Source organism: Asterias amurensis, chromosome 18 (genome assembly GCF_032118995.1).
Source record: "Asterias amurensis chromosome 18, ASM3211899v1".
Lineage (NCBI taxonomy): Eukaryota > Metazoa > Echinodermata > Asteroidea > Forcipulatida > Asteriidae > Asterias > Asterias amurensis.
Genome location: NC_092665.1, coordinates 5,445,705 through 5,464,495, shown reverse-complemented (window position 1 = coordinate 5,464,495; position 18,791 = coordinate 5,445,705). Strand labels below are relative to the sequence as shown.

Sequence of the window (18,791 nt, the reverse complement as noted above, 5' to 3'; positions counted from 1 at the left end):
TTTAGGCAGTTATGTGAAATATAGTGGCCAGAACTTGTGTCAACGCACGCCCACAGAACACTGTATCAAGGAAAGCGCAACAAACCTGCTGATCTCCCCACAAATACAGATGTGGTGAAAATCTCATCGTTCCTTCATGAAAAACTGGCAACCGGGAAGTGCAGCTCCTACACTCTGCTAAGGGCCATGAAATTACACCAGCTTGGAAGAAATTGAATGAAGTCACACTGTGCCATCTCATTATCTTCAACCGCAGACGACAGGGGGAAATATCCAAAATGAAACTTAAAGATTTTCAGAAGCGAAGTAGTGCAGCCATTGTGAATGGTGATTGCGTGATGACTGATCTTGAACGGCACCTCTGTAAAATGTTCAAAGTCATTGAAATAGTTGGTAAGAGGGGCAGAACTGTTCCTGTGCTTCTTGGTACTGATGTGATGGCGTGGTTGAAGGCTCTGGTCGCAAATATAAATGCAGCTGGAGTGGCACAAGACAATATATTCTTATTCGCACGAAGTTGTTACGGAGGCTCAGGTCATATACGAGGAAGCGACTGTCTACGAGCATATGCAAATCAGGCGGGCCTTGAGAATGCTGATAGCATGCGGTCTACAAAGCTTCGTAAACATGTAGCGACTGTTTCACAAATTCTGGCCTTGAATGAACATCAGCTTGAAACACTTGCAGACTTCATGGGTCATGATTTGCGGGTCCATCGTGAGTACTACCGGTTGCCAGACACTGTCCAGAGGGTTACCAAACTGTCTAGACTTTTCCTCAGCTTGGAGAGAGGCAACTTGGTTTCGCAACATGGCAAATCTTTGGAGGAGTTGCATGTTACTGGAGGTAAACAAACCCGTTTTTAACTTGTCTTTCCAAATTAATTCAAACTGTGGTAACTCCCCCCCCCCCATAACATTCATTCACTGTACAACCTCCCCCCCATCCCCCCCCCCCAATGGATTGGCCAACATGTTTAGGTGTGTGCGCCAAAAAGCAAGCATACCTAAATGTTACAATTGCTCTTTGTTTTTGGGGCATGATAACTCGGCCTGTGGCTGTCATCACCTAACTGCCCCCCCCCCCCCATTTTGAACATCATTCACTGTACACCCCAAACCCCACACACCCAACCCAACGGATTGGCCCACATTTTTATTTGTGTGCCAGAAAGCAATCAAAGCTAACTGTAGAAGTTTTATTTCTTTTTATTGCAGAAGGCTTCAGCAGCGATGACGACAGCAGTGATTCAGGTGACTCGTGTGACCCAGCTTTGGAGGACAGTGTTGATGACAGTAAGTTTGCAATATTTGTGACTGCCTATATCTCTTGTAGGTCTCTTGCATATGCTGGTCCTATTCCCTGTTGACCGACCCCCCTAGACCCAAATGCGATAAGATGCCAGACTCCGTTTGCTGTCAACAAATTTAAGGTGTCATGCACCATCAAAGTACAGTCATAACCTAAAGTCACTCTGTAGGCACAGCCGAGTGATTAGCCCATCTCGGCAACTCATTTTGTACGGTAGCATGAAACAAGATGGCTGCTTCTTGTCAGGCATTTTCTGCAGGTACCTTTATCGCATTCTTTTGTGCTCAGTTGCGTATTGATTTACTCGAGGAGTAAATGTCACATCGGTAACATGAACATATTTAGGTTATGTATACGCCCCATTTGATTATGTTGACTAATTTACCTCTTCTTTCCTGTGTGTTGTAGGAAGGCCACCAACCCAAACGGATCCAGCTCCAAAAGATCGACAAGTCAAGCGTCGACAATTCAAGCGACGCCCCTGGACTGCCCAGGAAAAGAAAGACGTCACCGAGGGCTTGCAGAGATTCTTTTTGCTGAAGAAGATTCCAGGGAAACGTGACATTGAATCGTCCTGTCCTGTGGCATTGCAGACCAGAACTTGGAGAAACATTAAGGACTTTTGTAGAAACACGATGACACTTCAACAAATTTAAGGTCTCATGCACCACCAAAGTACAGTCATAACCTAGAGTGACTCTGTAGGCACAGCCAAATTATTAGTCTAGACCTTTGGCCTGCCCCCCCCCCCCAAGAACAAGAAAATACATGTACCACCCCCAACAACATTTCCTAGAAGGCCAGTATACACATTGACATTAGTGAACCGCAAGAACAAGGATTCATGTGTTATGTCCTCACATCGATAGGTACCATTCGACTTTTGGCAATGTCCTCCATTGGATAGTATGAAAAGTATGTCCTCAATCTGCAGTGTACACATGTATTGGTGTGTGTGTGTGAGTGAATTCGCACATTTTATGAGCAGCAAATACCAGTAAAAATGGCTTGATCTCCGCGGAATTCTAGGGCCGGGGACGGAGAAAGATGGCAGTGCTTCTGCTTCGTTACCGCGTAACTAACTGAAGTAAAAGACCCGTTGATGTACGCCGTGAGCAAGATACAGTCACTTTTGGAGTTCGACCATGATTCGACGACGAGGCAAAACCGTGTTTTGGAATGTGAGTACTGTTTGTGTAGGTAAACCTATACATTTTGATTCTGTAAATATTGCCACCATGTACAGGCCTACGAATGTTACTTTTTGTTCTAAGTTTAACCATGGAGGTAAAAATAACGCTATTGGCAGAAAAACCACTACAGAGTAGCTCAGTAATAAACACCGCTGTCGACAATACACGACTTTCCCTGTGGTATTATTATAAAATGTTTAGTGTTGAGTACGTACGTTACGACAGCTGTGTGTTCCTTGTTGTTGATGCAGTGTACACAAATAACACACGTAAGTCAAGTCATGTCAAATTTAGCCCCATAAATCGGTCCAATCCACTATAAAGGATACGGAGTGGATTGGACCGATTTATGGGGCTAGTCAAGTTGAGCTTCTCCAAGTCCTATCCTAGTTTTCCTTTCAAAAATCGTAGGCATTATTTAATATGTGCTGTCCTTTTCTTACTTGGTTTTATTTAGCATGGTTTTATTTCGTTCAAGGTCAGTCACAAAATAATAATAATGAATTTATTTTAAAACAACAAAAATGTACTAACATGACAGATGCCGAAAGCGGAAAAAGTAAACAATAGTTCAAGATGGCGGCGCCCATGGTTACCATGTAGGGCATACTTTGTCAACTCTCAACATGTTATTCAAAAACTTCCTTCCACCCTGTTATCTCCTTACCTCTATATATAATAATATAAGACTAAAGAGTCAATGTGATCCATCCATGATGAATCTCAAACAGTACTCAGGCTGAGCATAATTATTACTTGATAAAAAGTTATTATTTGAATTTATTTTTCAGAGATTACAGGTTTCCAAGACTATCCAGAGCTTAGTTGGTAAGATAATCCAGGGGTCGAAATTGCCACTAGCCCGCTAGCCCGGGACTACCAGATTTACAGCCGGGCTACTGATTTTTCCAGTTTGATAGCCCGACGGGTTAGTGGAAAAACAATGCAAAAATCATCATGACAAACAACAAAGAACTGTGCTATGGTGTATTGCAAAGTTTGAGCCATGACGCGAGACATAACGTGTCTTTCGGGCTACCAAAATCTCATCGGGGCTACTAAAAATTATTGGTTACTAGCCCTGCTGACTACCATGGAAATACACTTAATTTCGACCCCTGTAATCATTTGTGTTGACATAGTTTTCAAGATGATAGAATGGGGGGGGGGGGTGGTCATCAGTAATGGCTCAGGCTGGGATGTTGAAAGACCAAGCCCCTCACCGGATGTTTTTACCACACCCAGCAGTTATTTAAATCACCAAATAAGGTTTCATATAAAGTGTTGTTTCGGTTTTGATCAAGTTTCTGTAGTGAATTTTCTGTTAATCTTATTTGTACCTTCATATTTATTTTAAAATGCAATGCATTTCTGTGTTAGTTGTAGGTAGGTTGCATCCGTTTCTTAATTACACTATTCTGGAAGTATAAATAACATAATCTTTATACTCTCTTTTCATCTTAATTTAAAGTTGCAAGTGCGTTACATTTTGTCCTACAGATCAACTTAGAACCTGGACTCCTGTTAAAGAAGAGCAAGACAATTTCATTACTATTAAGTGGAGTGGTGTTTGAGATGCACTAATTGAAATTGGGAAGAATGAATATCAACTAGTGCAAGAGCATCTTTCGAGGATGGAAACAGTAAGTAACGTAGCGGCGTAATTAGCCTGCGGGCAACTAGTGAATTTTACTATTTGACTAGTCGCGCCTCAAATAGTTACGACTTCAACACAAGACGTAACCTGCGATTGGGAATGTGGAGTGAATTTTGACGGCACATCCCTGTTTTCGCTGGAAATGTTTTGCAAGAGTTGAACACATTTCAACTGGTGCAAATTATTTGTTGTGCATTTGTGACGTCAACATTTGTGTCGAATTCGCAGGAAGTATGAAATGGGGCTTAATCAAATTTAGATTTAGGTATAGTTGATGCATTTTAAGTTATCACTCGTGCACTCGTGGAAAATGGAAAAATATAGCGCTTCTGCGTCCCTTATCCAACGAGGCTGAAGGCCGAGTTGGATAGGACGCAGAAGCGCTATATTTTTTCTGTATTCCATGAGCGCGCTTGTGATATCAAATTTATTTTCAAGCAAACTTCAAGCAATGCATACGATGATCAGCATTTGATGCAAAAGCACCACTTTTGAATGTACATTAAGTTCTTTTATCTTCAAGTACGCGCTAATCCTCCAATCAGATTTGCAGAATGGAGTGGTGATAAAAACCTATATTGCACGGCTACCATCACTACCTGCGTATTGTGTGTTCGATGTCATGCGCCAAGTTTGCTTGAAGATAAATACATTATCACACGCGCGCTCGTGAAAATACGGAAAATTTAGCGCTTCTGCGTCCCATATCAACTCACGCAGAAGCGCTATATTTTCCGTATTCCGCTCCGGCTTGTGTGATAACTAAGCTGTACAATTTGCCTACAGCTTATGAGAACGCTTTTTTGAGTAACAAAAAAGATTGATTTCACACAAAACCTGCTAATTTTTTGTCACCATTCTGTGCAACCTTTAATAGCGTGTACACTTTGTTTCTTTTATTTCCCAGAGGATCTATCTGTGTGGACTCGGTTCCCTGGTATACTTGCTGCATAGATCAGTAAACAAGAAACTTGCTGCATAGATCAGTAAACAAGAACCAGTCCAAATATGGATCGTGCAGCAGTAGCAGCAGATCGAGTGCCTTGTGGCACCTCATTCTTAACAAACCAGTAGGTACTTGCAGTTTGTCTGCGTATGAACTTTGTCAGACAGTCTTTAATTCAGTTAGGAAAAAAACTATTGACATAGATATGGCCAGGTTATCTCCTTCTGTGTTACCATGATGTTTGGTGTAGTGATAAGCCTCCTTAAAGTACTCAAGACCTCAATAAAACAAGTTAAAACCCTGCATTATTGACTCATTAACGTTTGTTGGAACTGCTGAGAGTGTATAATTAAAACATGATTTTTTTTGGAAAAATAATCTTAAATTTTTAGAATTTTGAACTTTTTAATAATATTATTTTACTATTGTGTTGTGGCCAATGGGATTGAGAATAAAAGTAAAATGGTTTGGGGCATAGGTTGGTTCAAAAAGGTAAACGATGAACATTTTGTTTTAATCTATTATTTGTTTAAATTATTGCAACAAAATGCTCACTACAATTTGTGTACAGAGCGAGCATCAACATGGGAGCTTTTAATTGTTTTGCTCATCCCCTGCTCCCTGTTTAAACTATTCCTCAAAAAGAGTTTGTCGAAATGATCTTTTTGGAGCTTAACATGAGAAATATTTATTTGGTAATATAAAAGTATTGGACTTAGAACAGTTCAAAACTGAGGGGAGTTTTTTTTACTGAAATTGAATTAAGTGAAGTCAGTGAAAAGTAGCTTAGCACAGCAAAATCGTGGTTTCCAGCAAAGAAACCATCTCACATGTACCATTTTTTACTGGTACCCTGTACAATTTTGCTACGCAGAAAACTGTTAAGCAATTCGTTGTCTAAGCAGCTTTATGAAATTGGGCCTAAGTAATTAATCAAGATCATTAACCCATTTCAAGCAATTAATAGCTGGGGACTGCCTAAACTTAATTGTAATTTACTGTGTTACTTGAATTGAATGTATTTATTGAGTTTAATGTACTGAATCGAATTGAATTGAATTAAAGCAACAATGCATTGAATTAAGAATACTGTTCTGTGGACATGGAATTTTTGTTAAATTGTACAACTTGTGTATGTTGACTTCCAATACTGATTTGGACTGAGAATTTTCAATCTTTTAATGATTGAACATTTCAAACTATTAGATTGAAATAGTTCAATCTCAGTCAAGATTGAATTTTTTTCAATCCAAATTCGATTGAAAATTTATTGAAATATTCAATCTAATAGTTTGAAATTCCAATCGTTTTAGATTGAAAATTTTCACTCTAAATAAAGATTGATTTTCAATCCGGACAGATTGTACCCCAACGGCAATCTGTGAAAGATTGACAATTCAATCTAATAGATTGCGTGCACAGTAAAAAATGCTTTTACGAACCGAAAGAGTTAATTACTTTTAATTATCTCAATTCAAACTAAAGTACCGATAAAATATTCACATGTTCTGTTAAAAGTAAACCCTTTGCAACCATCCTGGAAATTTTTGCAAGAAATTGTGAGTATAAACCTCTAAAATTTAGCGTTTCAATACTCCCATTTCGTAAAACCCGATTTTCTCGTAACCCATATTTCATCTGAAGTGGCTGTTTTGTTGGTTCGTAAAGAGCGACGATATATTTTGCTTTAAAAAGAACTCTTCTTGCAACACTCATTTAATAACACTTTTTTTGAAGGCTTCTTTAATACAATAACACTTTTTTGAAGGTTTCTTTAATACATGCATTAACTAACGCAACATTTTACTGATTTGGCTGGTATATACAGTAACACTTGTAACTCAAACTTATGGGACGAATATAATAGTTTATCTTGTTATTTTATTTTATTTTATTTTTACTCTTTTATAATAATAATAATAATAACAAATTGTTATATAGCGCATTTCACAATAACCGTATCAATGCGCTTACTGAGTGCCCTGGTCATAGGACCAATAACAGTCCCTTTTTAATGTTTCTCAGCTCCCTGGGGAGTATTATTATTATTAATATTATTATTATTATTATTACTATTAATATTATTTGTACATATATATTGTTGTTTTTATTTATATATATACTTTTTTTTTTTTTTGGGGGGGGGGGGTATTTATTTATTTTTTTTTTGGGGGGGGTGGGGAACCCATATACCCCGATGTGTGTTTTAGCACTGCATACCCAGTATTTACCCGAGTTCTGTGAAAAAAATATTACTCAGGTGGGATTCGAACCAACGACCATTGCAATTCTAAAGCAGTGTCATACCAACTAGTTGCCATGACACTGCTTTTGTCATATGCCTGTGATTTTTTCACAGAACTCGGGTAACCCACATCAGTGTATATGGGTAAAAACACAAAATTAATATTCTTTATCACCGATGCAAATTTAATATCTATTATACTATTTTTCAAACTTAAACTTATTTTACATGTTGGACAGAGATAGCAAGGAAAGAGTTATACTATATATCAAACTTAAAATTCTTATTTATACTGAAAAAAATAAAGCTGCATCAAACAATTTCAGCAAATATGTGCCAAAAATGTTTTTAAAATCAAAGACAACTTTGCTTGTTTAATAATATTAACCAAAGAAACAAATATCAATTTATAAATACCCCAGACAATCTGAAGCTTGAGTCTAGGGTGATTGACAGCTTGGCATGAAACGTCCAATAATGAATAATGTTAATTATTTCTAAGAAGATATTTAAAAGATATTTTCATGACATGTGCATTCTTCGCAAACACAATGTACATGCTGTAAATTAAAACTTTTAACAAAACATAAAAATATTCACGCCACTTTTGAGCACCTTAATTCCGAAACTAATTGGAATTGGCAATTTAAATTAAATGCGCAACAAAACTAATTTCTTAAACGTTAATTCTCGACATGAAATTTTTTTTTTAACTCACCTGGAAATTTTTTTTTTTTTTCCTTTCAAACACAAGAGTATATGCTTACAAACAATAAAACAATTTTTTTAGTAGTTGTTTCTCACAATTTATATGTTTAAAAAATATATAAAGTTGTTCGGGGGGCTGACTCCGCCTACCCCTTTTGTGACCTCAATCGAGGCAGACTTTGCCTGCAATGCGTATAGTAAACACACGTGCAAAATACATGTACGTCCAAGTCGCGAGTTGGTACATTTAAAAAAGTGTTTTTCTGCATTAAGCAGCAATACACCTGGTCGGCATTGAAACGTACAAACTCACGACTTGGTCCGTACATGTACTTTGCAATTGTGTTTACTCTACGCATTACAGGCAAAGTCTGCCTCGATTGACGTCACGAACAGCACCCTCTCGGGTCGGGGTCTACTCTTAAATTTGTAAATAACATAAGAACTGATTTTTTTAAACCTTAGTTAACTGTTTATTCACATTCCACTCATCAAAACACATATTAGTGACAAAAGCTTTATTTTGAAAAAATACCACTTCCAGGTGACTTTAATCAATAAACTATCTGCGATGCATTATGTACATTTGGCATTTTCACTTTCAAAATATTTTATTCTTTTGGTGTCCAATGCCACGACCTTTATTCCCAGCTTGACCTCCCCGCCCTCTTTGATTTTCACAACCTTGACCCCCACGACCACCTCTACCTCCTCCTCTCTTTTGTCCTTGACCTCCCTGACCTTGATTCCCACCTCTGTGACCTTGACCTCCTCTGTGACTCTTTCCCCCTCTTTGATTTTCACAACCTTGACCCCCACGACCACCTCTACCTCCTCCTCTCTTTTGTCCTTGACCTCCCTGACCTTGATTCCCACCTCCGTGACCTTGACCTCCTCTGTGACTCTTTCCCCCTCTTTGATTTTCACAACCTTGACCCCCACGACCACCTCTACCTCCTCCTCTCTTTTGTCCTTGACCTCCCTGACCTTGATTCCCACCTCTGTGACCTTGACCTCCTCTGTGACTCTTTCCTCCTCTTCCTCCTCCTCCTCCTCTATGTGGCTCACCAGATACTCCACTAGGCACCGATGTTTGTTGCATATACATCAGCGGTAGAGGGGGGTATGTGGCTTGGGGTACGTTCCCGCCTTTCATACCACCTCCCAAAGCGAGATTTGGGCCTTTTGTACTGTCAGTTTCTGATTCACTTGTTTTTTCTTGACTACATTTTTTCTTATTATTTGGCTTAGCATTACCTTTTCTGGGACCACTCGGTCTTGGCCAGCCTTGAACTTCCTCCTCAGCCCCGACAAACATAGGGTACTGCACCTTGCTCGGGGTGTCGAGCATCACATGTCGTTTGTCTCTATAAGATGACAATGTTTCCACGAGACTTTTGGATTGATCCAGAACGTCGATCTTGGTGGTACCTTTAGCATGTTGGGTCAGGTCAAGTAGGTCTTGAGTGTGCTCTTCAAGACTGCACTGATACTCCTTGATAAGGGCATCTTTGTTGTTGAGCATCTTCATTCCCTCCTGGCGACACACCTCTATCTCGTTAATCACCTGGTCGCAGCGTTGATTTAGATTCTCCACTGTGGCAAGAAGGACCCCTCTCGACTTCTTGGTGAGCTTGATCAGCCCCTTGGCGAGCTGTAACTCCTTCTGATTGATCTGCTGCCTCCAAGTGTATGCCTCGTCAAGATTGGTACACTTGTGGTCTGGTCTTGGGTGGTCGACCACAGTGCAGTCACGGCATATCAGAAGCTCACAAGTGGAGCAGTAAAACTTCATTTTTTCCTTGTGCAACTCACACATTGTCAACTCACCATCCTCTACTTCGCCCGATTTCGGAGTGCTCTCATTCTCCTCGTCTTCTGGTTCATCCACTTCATCGGCATTCAGGTTGAGTGACTCCAGAAGGCTCTGCAGAGCAAAATTCGTAGTCAGCCCATCTACTCCTTCTGATGGAACAATGGTCACATCACGACACAAGGGACAGACGATTCTAGGTTCGTTGTCGTCCAGGATTTCGTCCAGACATCCCAGACAAAATGTATGCCCACATGTGAGAAGTTTAAGCACAACCAACTTTCCCATACAAATTACACATTCCAGTTGACTGGCAAAGTGGGAAGAAAGAGCAAATTCTACGGACGACATGTTCGATGTTGTACCACTTGCTGTTGCACGAATATTGTAAGATTGTATTACAGTGTTTGAATTTTGTTAAAAACGCGCTTATAAAATTGGCGCGCAATGTTGATTTCTTACAAGTTCAAGTTTGCGCTATCGAATTTAATTTGCGCAGTGTATTGCCACAGACCACCAATTGGTGCAAGATATGTGAACAGATTTCCGATGGTACATGTACGAGTAGGATTCTACTCTACTCTACTCACTATATAACTGGTACTCTTCACGTTGCTGTGTTAAGCCAATGCAAAAATAACTGAGTACCAACATACACCTTACCATAGACCTTTTCGCAAATACTGGGGCGCGCGCGTAAAGCTTGGAATTAGATGCATTGTGGTCTAGCTGGTAGCAAAATTTGATTCATATATATCCCACAATGCACCTCATTCAACAGTCTGCGCTTGCGCATTGGTATTTGCGATAAGGTCTATACACATACACGCATGCAGTGTACATGAACATGATGACTGATGTACACTGCATGCTCTCGTCCGCCGTCGTCGCAAGCAAGCGTCGTCTACAGCTAGTTTTGACGCGGATTTGGTGATTTATGATGCCGATCCGAAACATTGATGGACATCTTTTCTCGGTAAGAAGTTGATTTTGTGCACGGTGGTCTTAACTGGTCACTCTCAAATTGTTAAATGATCAACGTCAATTATTTTATATCAGATACTTAACTTACTTAAAGGAACACGTTGCCTTGGATCGGACGAGTTGGTCTATTAAAAGCGTTTGTAACCGTTTTTTATAAAATGCATATGGTTGGAAAGATGTTTTAAAAGTAGAATACAATGATCCACACAAGTTTGCTTCGAATTTGCGTGATTTTCCTTTTACTGTGCGAACTAACACTAAAAATTTGACTCCCAAAAATGGCCGACCGTGTTAGTTATGGGGCGCCGTTTGTCCATTAATTGTTTGACACTTTTAAGGCATGTTTTTACCATGGTTTACAGCAATTAGATGTAAACCATAGAAACTGTTGCCAAATCCTGTTATGGTTTACATTGTTTGTTTGTATAAGTTTGTGATTTACAAACCATGAACATACAAAAAACATTTACAAATCGTGGTTCATAAACCAAGAAAATTTACGCATCTTAAAAACATGGTTTATAAACCATAAAAAATGAAGCATCAAATTCATGGTTTACAAATCATGGTTTATAAACCATGAAAATTGAGACATCTAAAAAATATGGTTTATAAACCATGAAAATTGAAGAATAAAAATCTTGGTTTACAAATCATGGTTTATAAACCATAACAAATGAACCATAAAATCATGGTTTGTGATCATGGTTTATAAACCATGAAAATTGAGACATCTAAAAAATATGGTTTATAAACCATGAAAATTTAAGAATAAAAATCTTGGTTTACAAATCATGGTTTATAAACCATAACAAATGAACCATAAAATCATGGTTTGTGATCATGGTTTGTAAACCATTAAAATCGAGACTTCTTAAAAAACATGGTTTATAAACCATGAAAATCGAGATTTCTTAAAAAACATCTCAAAAACGTTGTTTGTAAACCATAAAAAAAATTTGCACTTACAAATCATGGTTTACAAACCATAAAAAATTTGCACTCACAAATCATGGTTTACAAACCATAAAAGTGTGCACTCACAAATCATGGTTTATAAACCATAAAAACGTGCACTCACAAATCATGGTTTACAAACCATAAAAAATGTGCACTCAGAAATCATGGTTTACAAACCATGAAAGTGTGCACTCACAAACCATGGTTTATAAACCTTAAAAAATGCGCACTTACAAATCATGGTTAAAAACCATAAATTTGGCACTCACAAATCATGGTTTATAAACCATAAAAACGTGTACTCACAAATCTTGGTTTACAAACCATAAAAAATGTGCACTCAGAAATCATGGTTTACAAACCATAAAAGTGTGTACTCAGAAATCATGGTTTATAAACGCTTCAGGAAATTGGGGGCAGGATCAACAAAAGTATAATTAAACACTCTGTAGCTCGAACTCCTGTTAATCCACTCACATAGGGAGGCAAACTCACTATATTATATACTCTCTTTGGAAAAATAAAAACAATTAAAAGTAAATATAAATAATCTGTATACACAAAAGCACAACTTGAAACAACAAAACCAAAAAAAACACCAGAAATTAGACAAGCAAATAAATAAATAAATAACCAAATTGTTAATTAAAAAATGTAAACAAAAAGTAACAATAAGTAAATGAATAAATAGTTGGAAAGGTACATGTAACAAGAAATATAGCAACAAATAAATCAAAATATGGATGGATAAACAAAAAATAGGTCAACAAATTGATAAAATAACAACGCAAGCAACGAAAAGTTAATCAAACTAACTCCTTTTCTAACATAAATACCTTTACATCAATAAAAGGATGATTAAATATGAATAAAGCAATCAAAACAACCAATCAATTGATAAACAAATAATCAATAAACCAGAAATTAGATAAGCAAATAAATAGTTAAATTAATAAATAACAAAAATATTGATATTTTATTTCTGAGTTACATGCACTCATCCGTCTATCTATCCACTCATTCATTCATTCACCCATATTTTTCCTTTATTATATCCAACTGCAGGTATAAATGTAGAAATCAACCTTCAAGCAGTACTGGACTACCATGAAATAATGCAACTACTCCTCCGCCCCACTAGCCTTTTGTCAAGGCCTTCGTGGCTTAGACACTAGTTTGGTATAGCCGTGATTCGAAGCGCCTGGAAGGGGATATTTGCAGGCTGGTCAAAAATCCAGTCATTTTGAATGCGGATCTATGAAGCAATGAAGGCTACAGTCCCCCTGGTGGTACACAAGAGTATCAGACCAGTTGTCAGTAAAAGTTCTCATGCATACTGCATAGTCTCTACAGCTTTTAAATATTGTGGGACAGAAACCTCATTTCATATTTGGGGAAAACAGCAAAAGTATAAACAAAAATCACATACCCATGTCAAAATGTTACTTTTGACATGAATACTACAAAATACAGTATGTTCAAGTTGCAGTTAATGTTAAAAAATGTTTATTTTGTACTTATGTAAAACGCGTTTAAAAAACTCAATCATTTTATGCGCCTTGAACACCCAGCAGGGTGGATATGTGCGCATTTTAAGTCTTATTATTACTATTATTATTATTATTTAAAGGCAGTGGACACTATTGGATAATTACTCAAAACAATTATTAGCATAAAACCTTTCTTGGTGGCGAGTAATGGGGAGAGGTTGATAGTATAAAACATTGTGAGAAATGGCTTCCTCTGATGTGCCTTAGTTTTTGAGAAAAAAAGGTTTGTTATTTTATGCATATGTTGAGATACACCAACTGTGAAGGCTAGTCTTTGACAATTACCAATAGTCTCCACTGCCTTTAAATAATGATAGTCCATTATACTATAATGTATGTTACATGAAACAGTTTCCTACATGTAGCTACTTACTAGACCATTTTTATATTATTTGGATGTTGATATCAATGATCAAATGTCATGGTTGAAAATAATAATAATAAAGCATGCAAAAACATTCAATGTAACTTTTAAAGGCACTGGACACCTTTGGTAACCAGTCTTCTCACTTGGTGTATGTCAACATAATGCACACAAAAACAAACCTGTGAAAATTTGAACTCAATCGGTTGTTGAAGTTGCTTGAATTCAATAAATATTTGAGTGAGAAATTTTTGTTCGTCTCACAAAGTACGTTATTTCAGAGGGAGCCATTTCTCACAATGTTTTATACTATCAACAGCTCAGCGTTACCTGTTACCAAGTTAATTACCAATAGTGTTCAGTGCCTTTAATAAGGGAATAAAAGGGTAGCGACAGGTTGTTACGTGTGATCGGCTCGGGCGAGGGTCTTGAGCGCATGGCAATGACCCTGCAAGGTTTAAACGGACATTTAAGAAAGAGTCACTACTTTTTTATTCCGAATCATAAATGCCCTTTTGTTAGAAAACATTACAAAAATACAATTACAGACACTTTGACCGTTTAAAATTTGAGTTTTTAAATATTTTTTTCAAAACCTTTGTGTACGCGCGCAAGCTTAGAAATAGATTACGTGCGCGCACTTAGAATTAGATTACGCGCTGTTTCTAATAGCTATGAATTGCATTTTGCGTGATAATCTTGTGCAGAGGCCAGCCAGTTATAAACACTGGTCATTATCAACCATTTAAACACCCCCATGTGACGCGCTCTCCACCAATAGGAGTAGAGAAACTGTCTGAGGTATTTATGAATGCTTTTTAAATCTCTTTTCCATACAATGCTTTTCATAGTATCATTGTGTTATTAACATCTCAAAATCTTGTTATGCCTCTCTAGTAGAAAGTAATTAGTGACAGAAACCTGCATTATGTGACATTCAAGAGATGTGCCCTGTAACCCTGCGGTGAACATGTGAATTAAACATGGCAGGAGATTTAAGTTTGTAGCAAGTGATGGTCTTTTGCCATTGTTCAACAGTGGCTGTCAATCTTTAGCTACCATGGAATTGCAACAAAATGTTGGTAAACACACTTGCTTGGCAAACAAATTACTTCTCACAAACTGTTGTTTAAAATGTTCAATACATTTTCACACAAAAACGGTTTTTGGGATACATAACTTTGAGTGAGCAATGAATGCTCACCCATAATAGGACCTTGGTCAGACAATTTTCTCACAAGAAAAAGGTTCAAGTTCAATTTCAAAGTTGGAAGCACTTTCTATTATTATGACAGATTTCTGTTAAATGCATAGAGCTATATATATTGATGTGACTAGAGCGCTAACACCCCATTATACATGCAGTTAAGTTTTGAAGCCATGTGGGCGCATCAAATGTTCATGTACAAACGAATACAAAAAAGCTTGATATTTTGTACGGCAATTGTACGGCTATTTGCATGATAGTGCATTTGTTATTTTCTATGTGTCATCGAACCATAAGATGCAGCAAAAGTAAACGCACAATCTGCTGATGAGCGTCCAAACTGCGAGCGTCATTTGCGTCATGTTTAAAAGGCATGTATACTATTTTAAGTTTTCGTAGCGCAGACGGACGCTAATGGGCAGTTGCGTACGAAAGCGCATACGCCAAATAAAAAAAAAAAAGCGTCAATGTGAATTAGAATCGTGTCAAAGTCATGCAACACATCAAACATGTCTGTGCCCAGGGTGGCTTCAAAACACAGAGCAAGTTAGCGCTATATAAATTTAGATTATTATTATTATTAATATTATTATTCAATATGTATAGCTCTATGGTTAAACGCAACCTTTAAATTTGTTTTTTATGTGATTATTTGACATTAATATGTGGAACTCAGTTTTGTAATTGCGATGGATTTTTTCAATAAACCTGTTTTATATTAAATTGAATTAATTTTGTCAACTTTAATTTGCATTGCATTGATTAAGGTTCTTCCTCTTTAATGCTTTATTCTGGCCCTATGCTTCAGCACTGTGTAGGATTCTGTCCCTATGCTTTAGCACTGTGTAGGATTCTGGCCCTATGCTTTAGCATTGAGTAGGATTCTGGCCCTATGCTTAAGCATTGTGTAGGATTCTGGCCCTATGCTTAAGCACTATGTAGGATTCTGGCCCTATGCTTTAGCATTGAGTAGGATTCTGGCCCTATGCTTAAGCATTGAGTAGGATTCTGGCCCTATGTTTTCGCACTGTGTAGGATTCCGTCCCTATGCTTTTTAGCACTGTGTAGGATTCTGTCCCTATGCTTTAGCACTGTGTAGGATTCTGTCCCTATGCTTAAAGGAACACGTTGCCTTGGATCGGACGAGTTGGTCAAAACAAAAGCGTTTGTAACCGTTTTGTATATAATGCATATAGTTGGAAAGATGTTTTAAAAGTAGAATACAATGATCCACACAAGTTTGCCTTGAAATTGCGTGGTTTTCCTTCTACTGTGAGAACTAACACGGTCGGCCATTTATGGGAGTCAAAATTTTGACCCCCATAAATGGCCGACGTGTTAGTCGACGAGGTAAAAGGAAAACCACGCTATTTCGAGGCATGTTTGTGTGGATCATTGTATTCTACTTTTACAACATCTTTATACCCATATGCATTTTATAAAAAACGGTTACAAACGCTTTTCAAAGACCAACTCGACTGATTCAAGGCAACGTGTTCCTTTAAGCATTGAGTAGGATTCTGGCCCAATGCTTTAGCATTGAGTAGGATTCTGGCGCTATGCATTAGCATTGAGTAGGATTATGGCCCTATGCTTTAGCAAATTGAGTGGGATTCTGGCCCTATGCTTTAGCTCTGTGTAGGATTCTGGCCCTATGCTTTAGCACTGTGTAGGATTCTGTTCCTATGCTTATTGAGTAGGATTCTGGCCCTATGCTTTAGCATTGAGTAGGATTCTGGCCCTATGCTTCAGCACTGTGTAGGATTCTTCCCCTATGTTTCAGCATTGTGTAGGAACTAGGATTCTTCCCCTATGCTTTAGCACTGTGTAGATTCTGGCCCTATTGCTTTAACATTGTGTAGGATTCTGTCCCTATGCTTTAGCATTGAGTAGCATTCTCTGACACTTTCGTCATAAAAACTCATGCTATTCTGCAATGATCCATGATTAACAAGGCAGAGGGCGCCCTATCTAGCCCTCCGTTGGTTTTAGCAATCGTTGGTTTTAGCAATCATTGGTTTTGTACAACCATGGTTTTTGTACAGTACTATATGGAGTAGAGCAGAAAGCACAGAGGTCAATCAGTAGAGTAGAATCCTACTTCGCCTGTGTGGTAAAATTTTTGTTAACATATCTTGCAGGGTATACAGACCACTCAAAGCACGGGTTAAGGCATTGGGCACCATTGGTAATTACTCAAAATAATTGTAAGCATACAAATGTACTTGGTATTGGTAACAAGCTAGCAATGGAGAGCTGTTGATAGTATAAAACATTGTGAGAAACGGCTCCCTCTGAAGTGACGTAGTGTTGCACCCGCCAAATTACCCAAACTGGCAATCTAAACGGAGCACATTAAAATCGGGTTGATGACCACTGTAAAGAACAATAAACCACTGTCACGATATATATATCTTGAAGAAACTCCTTTAATGTCTGTTACTGGTCATCACTGGTATCAGAATCACGTTACATAAACCATTATCAAAACATTAAGTACTTGTCAATTTTTAAACTATGTACTTACTTACTTTACTGAAGATGTAATGCAATAAACTCAAACTTACTTCTAACAAATAACTAAATTAAATATACTGATCTCTAAATCTGGTTCAAAATGGTTCAAAGAATAAACTTCATAAAACAAACACCTTTAAATGCATACACAATAACTCCTTTCAACAGGTGTTCAACCTATAATCATTACAATCTTGTCCCTGCAGTAAATGATCAAGGCATAGCTAATTAAATATTCACAAGAAAAATAGGTGTTCTTGCCTACAGCTACTTAAGTATGCACAAGAAAAATAGGTGTTCTTGCCTACAGCTACTTAAGTATGCACAAGAAAAGTAGGTGTTCTTGCCTACTGATATCACTTCCTGCCCTACTGCAACACCACCCAATAAACAACTTCAGAGCCACTGGGCTCACACTGTGTGGTCTAGTATAGGAAGATCTTGAACCTCCAATAAACAATGGTCTTTGGCTACCAATATTCTCTATACATGGAGTTCGGTCAAAGTACTGGTTAACAATACTTCCAAACTAAAATATATCTGAAAGAACATTACAGTTCTTTCCAACAAATACTTCAAACAGAAACTAGTAATGAATGTCTATATTACAAATAAAGTACACTTTAACACTTGAAAGCAAACTTAGAAAAGTGATACCTTAGCAAATAAAAGTAACCTTTAACTACTAAATAAAGTCCAAGCAGTATTTAAAGAAAGCAATTTCACTTCATCTAAATCAATTCATTATCACTGTCCATTATGACTTAACAACGGAAACTCTAAAATACATTTCAACTGTCTTCCAAGTCTGAAACAAATCCTTTCTTGATCTTGTAACCTTGGAGTGAAAACTCCCAACTGTCTTCAAGTGACATTGTCTCATGTTCATGACACAAATCAAATAATGAAGTTCAATAATCTAGATAGTTCTATTAAAAAGCACAATGGAATTAATAAAGAAAATAAAATCAACATACCTGTAAAAAATAATGAAAAACCACTGTCACGATATATATCTTGAAGAAACTCCTTTAATGTCTGTTACTGGTCATCACTGGTATCAGAATGCCCAGACCAACATCCTGTCTAGAGTATCTCTGCTGATGTGGCAATCTTGGACTGATCCATTAATTCTAAAGGTAGGGTCAAAGTTCTATTACAAAATGAAAAGGGGGGGGGGGGGCAATTAACACTGATAATCCACACACCTCTCTACACTTGGAAGGTGTATCAGTTTTGCCATCTCTACAGTAGTTTTCGAGAAACTAAGCACATTTCCACAAACATTCGAATTTGATATCTAGACCTCATAATTAGATTTTGAGGTCCCGAAATC

At 37.7% G+C, this 18,791-nt stretch overlaps 2 protein-coding genes and 1 pseudogene across 4 annotated transcripts; 2 read left to right on the top strand and 1 right to left on the bottom strand.

The window, feature by feature from the left end:
- The window catches only part of LOC139950945 (alkaline phosphatase-like), a 446,069-nt pseudogene that overhangs the window by 282,780 nt on the left and 144,498 nt on the right, over positions 1 to 18,791 (top strand).
- On the top strand, positions 139 to 6,198 carry LOC139950973 (uncharacterized). 3 transcript variants are annotated; one of them, XR_011787716.1, is made up of 6 exons: positions 139 to 846; positions 1,218 to 1,295; positions 1,720 to 2,492; positions 3,296 to 3,332; positions 4,005 to 4,147; positions 5,069 to 6,198. XR_011787716.1 is itself a non-coding variant. In XM_071949802.1 (3 exons), exons 1-3 carry the CDS (start codon positions 279 to 281, stop codon positions 1,965 to 1,967), a joined length of 894 nt encoding a protein of 297 aa, XP_071805903.1. In that variant the 5' UTR covers positions 139 to 278; the 3' UTR covers positions 1,968 to 3,242. The 3 variants fall into 3 exon arrangements, 1 of the variants encoding a protein (XP_071805903.1); XR_011787717.1 differs by having other exon boundaries at positions 1,720 to 2,773; XM_071949802.1 differs by lacking the exons at positions 3,296 to 3,332; positions 4,005 to 4,147; positions 5,069 to 6,198 and having other exon boundaries at positions 1,720 to 3,242.
- Positions 7,253 to 10,416, bottom strand: LOC139951061 (uncharacterized). Its single transcript, XM_071949881.1, has one exon. It carries the CDS (start codon positions 10,222 to 10,224, stop codon positions 8,662 to 8,664), a length of 1,563 nt encoding a protein of 520 aa, XP_071805982.1. The 5' UTR covers positions 10,225 to 10,416; the 3' UTR covers positions 7,253 to 8,661.

What these genes read in the sequence shown, in the direction of transcription:
- LOC139951061 (XM_071949881.1), bottom strand. Translation starts at nt 10,224, where the DNA reads ATGTCGTCCGTAGAATTTGCTCTTTCTTCCCACTTTGCCAGTCAACTG.
- LOC139950973 (XM_071949802.1), top strand. Translation starts at nt 279, where the DNA reads ATGAAACTTAAAGATTTTCAGAAGCGAAGTAGTGCAGCCATTGTGAAT. An exon ending in GGAGTTGCATGTTACTGGAG is followed by an intron (nt 847 to 1,217) that starts GTAAACAAACCC and finishes TTTTTATTGCAG; the next exon opens with AAGGCTTCAGCAGCGATGAC. An exon ending in GGAGGACAGTGTTGATGACA is followed by an intron (nt 1,296 to 1,719) that starts GTAAGTTTGCAA and finishes TGTGTGTTGTAG; the next exon opens with GAAGGCCACCAACCCAAACG.